Source organism: Carex rostrata, chromosome 12, assembly GCF_964058835.1.
Source record: "Carex rostrata chromosome 12, lpCarRost1.2, whole genome shotgun sequence".
NCBI classification, from domain to species: Eukaryota; Viridiplantae; Streptophyta; class Magnoliopsida; order Poales; family Cyperaceae; genus Carex; species Carex rostrata.
This window is the reverse complement of record NC_135929.1, coordinates 4,983,872-4,986,357: the sequence shown is the minus strand read 5'-3', so window position 1 is coordinate 4,986,357 and position 2,486 is coordinate 4,983,872. Positions and strand designations below refer to the sequence as shown.

Genomic DNA, 2,486 nt, shown 5'->3' with positions numbered 1-2,486 from the left:
CTCCGAAAAATCAAATCATTACCCTATAATTTGTGATATTATTACTAATTTATTGCACGATAACAAGCTGATAAGTGGAAACTTCATAAAATTACGAGGTTATGAAAAATAAAATTTAAATCTCCAATAAATTCCAAAGGTTTTTTATGGTGGGTTTTAAGAAAAACACTGAACAATTTTTTTTTCTTGAAACGCCATCTAGAATACAAAACAATATTAGGAGAGCCTAGCTCAGGCAAGTCTACTCGTTTAGAAAATGGGCCTTCGATTGGGCTTCCCGGCCATTTAGAATTATGATAAAGAGCCTTATTCGAACACAAAAATCAAATAAACAAATCCAAAATCCAAAATCCGTCCGCGGTCCGCCTCCGCCAAATTCTCTCTTATCGTAGTGACATTTCATCGAACAGTTGATAGGCACAGTAAAAAAACATCTTATCATATTATGCTTCTTCACAGCAATCTCTCTAAGCTCTCTATCCGTGGTTGCTTCCCCCCACTTCCCCATGGCTACTTTTCTAAAACCCTAAATCTAGATTCTAAATCCTTCTTCACTGAATCTAGGGTTTTGTTTACATCCGGGTTAGGAGGCGTTGCCTTGAGCAAGGGAGGAATCCCTCATGCTGGAAAGGCGGCGGCGATATCTTGGACAGAAGCCAATGAGCAAAAAGACAGGGTAACTTCTGAGATAAAGGATAAAAGAAGCTCCTCATGGGATCGATCGGCTGACAAATTTTTCACTAGAACGGGAGAGAAATCCACAGATAAAAGCGTAAATGCTTCAAAAGATACGAGATTTTCGAGTAGAGACAGATTTAAACGTCAAGAGAGACATCACAAAGAAGAGGAAGATGAGTTCATGGATGATTCAGTAGACAATCCCAGGAGGTACAATATCAGGGATAAGTATAAACCATTTGTGAAGAGAGACACACCTAATTCGAAATTTAAGAGAACTGAAGTCAAGCAATGGGAGAGGCAAGACAATTGGGGTAAAAAAACATGGAAAGATCCGTCGGAATCGACTGTACCAAAAATGGTGGGTCAAGGGGTTTATGGTGTTGGCCCTGTTCTGGCAGCTTTAACGGCTAACAGAAGAGAATTTCACGCGCTTTACATCCAAGAAAACATGGATTTAAGCGCAAATAACAAAAAGAAGAAGGACAAAAAGGGGATTCAGAAGGTAATACAAACAGCTAACAAAATTGGTCTCAAAGTAGTTGAGACCGCAAAACATGACCTGAACATGGTTGTAGAAAACCGGCCCCACCAAGGACTAGTTCTAGATGCATCTCCATTGGAGATGGTTGGCATTAAGGAGCTCGAACCAATAAGTCTGGAACAAGGGCAAAAGGCCCCGATTTGGGTTGCTTTAGATGAGGTTATGGATCCGCAAAATTTGGGGGCAATAATCCGATCCGCCTACTATTTCGGTGCTAATGGGGTGGTTCTGTGCGCAAAGAATTCAGCCCCATTAACAGGCGTGGTTAGCAAAGCCAGTGCAGGTTCACTGGAGCTGGTCGAACTCAGATCTTGCAAGAATATGATGCAATTTTTGTCTGGTTCGGCCGACAACGGGTGGCGGGTCCTTGGTGGGTCTGTTTCTGATGAAGCGGTTTCTATAACAGAAATTGGGGGCAACGTGCCGACAGTTCTTGTGTTGGGTAGTGAAGGGACTGGATTGCGGCCTTTGGTTGAACGATCTTGTACCGGTTTGGTGAGAATACCTGGTTTTTCTGATATCAGGTCAGGTTTTGGAGCAGAAGAGGAGAGTGAGACACATTCAGAGTCATTTCTTGCAGTGGAGAGCTTGAATGTTAGTGTGGCGGCTGGGGTTATGCTTTACCATTTAATTAGCAGACATGATTAGTTCCTGCATTTATTTTGTATCTTCTGCACTTGCATTCCTAGTTTAAAATTAGTGTTCTCTCAGGACAAAAAATGTCAAGATATGCTTTTTTTTGCTAATGTGAGTGTACTTAGCAGTTTGTATTGATTAGAATTTGAATATGATTTGAAAATTAATATTTTGTTGGTTTATTTTAATTATTGAATTTATGAAAATCTGCAAAAAAAAAAAATATAAAACGAATTTGATTGATTGTATGGTTGTGTATTATTGCTTCAATGCAAAGTATATTAGTCTTAGTTGTTGAACTGGTCATATTACTCAAGAGTCTAGTACATCCTGTTCTGGTAAATACTAATTACTACACTATTGGCATCAAAAAACATTTTAGTTGTGCTCTTTACAAGGGTCAGAAGCCTCGAATACAGCAAGATCACGGAAAGAGAAAAAAAAAAAGACAAATATAACCTTCACAGTAATTCATTACCAATATGATACTTTACTGCTCTGATATCAAAGTTTTAAAGTTTACATAACACAAATTGTGTTTTTAGCATTACCAGTACAATCATCAGCACGGGATAACAGTATCTTGCATTGTTGTGGGTTGTCCGAATTAAGATATGGTTTAGCAGCT

The 2,486-nt window shown here is 39.1% G+C and overlaps 1 protein-coding gene across 1 annotated transcript; it reads left to right on the top strand.

Annotated features, from left to right (window-relative positions):
* Nucleotides 1-331: 331 nt before the first annotated feature.
* Nucleotides 332-2,022, top strand: LOC144562842 (tRNA/rRNA methyltransferase (SpoU) family protein). Its single transcript, XM_078312143.1, has one exon. It carries the CDS (start codon nucleotides 446-448, stop codon nucleotides 1,868-1,870), a length of 1,425 nt encoding a protein of 474 aa, XP_078168269.1. The 5' UTR covers nucleotides 332-445; the 3' UTR covers nucleotides 1,871-2,022.
* The last annotated feature ends 464 nt before the right edge of the window (nucleotides 2,023-2,486 follow it).

Coding starts and splice junctions, on each gene's coding strand:
- LOC144562842 (XM_078312143.1), top strand. CDS start 446: ATGCTTCTTCACAGCAATCTCTCTAAGCTCTCTATCCGTGGTTGCTTC.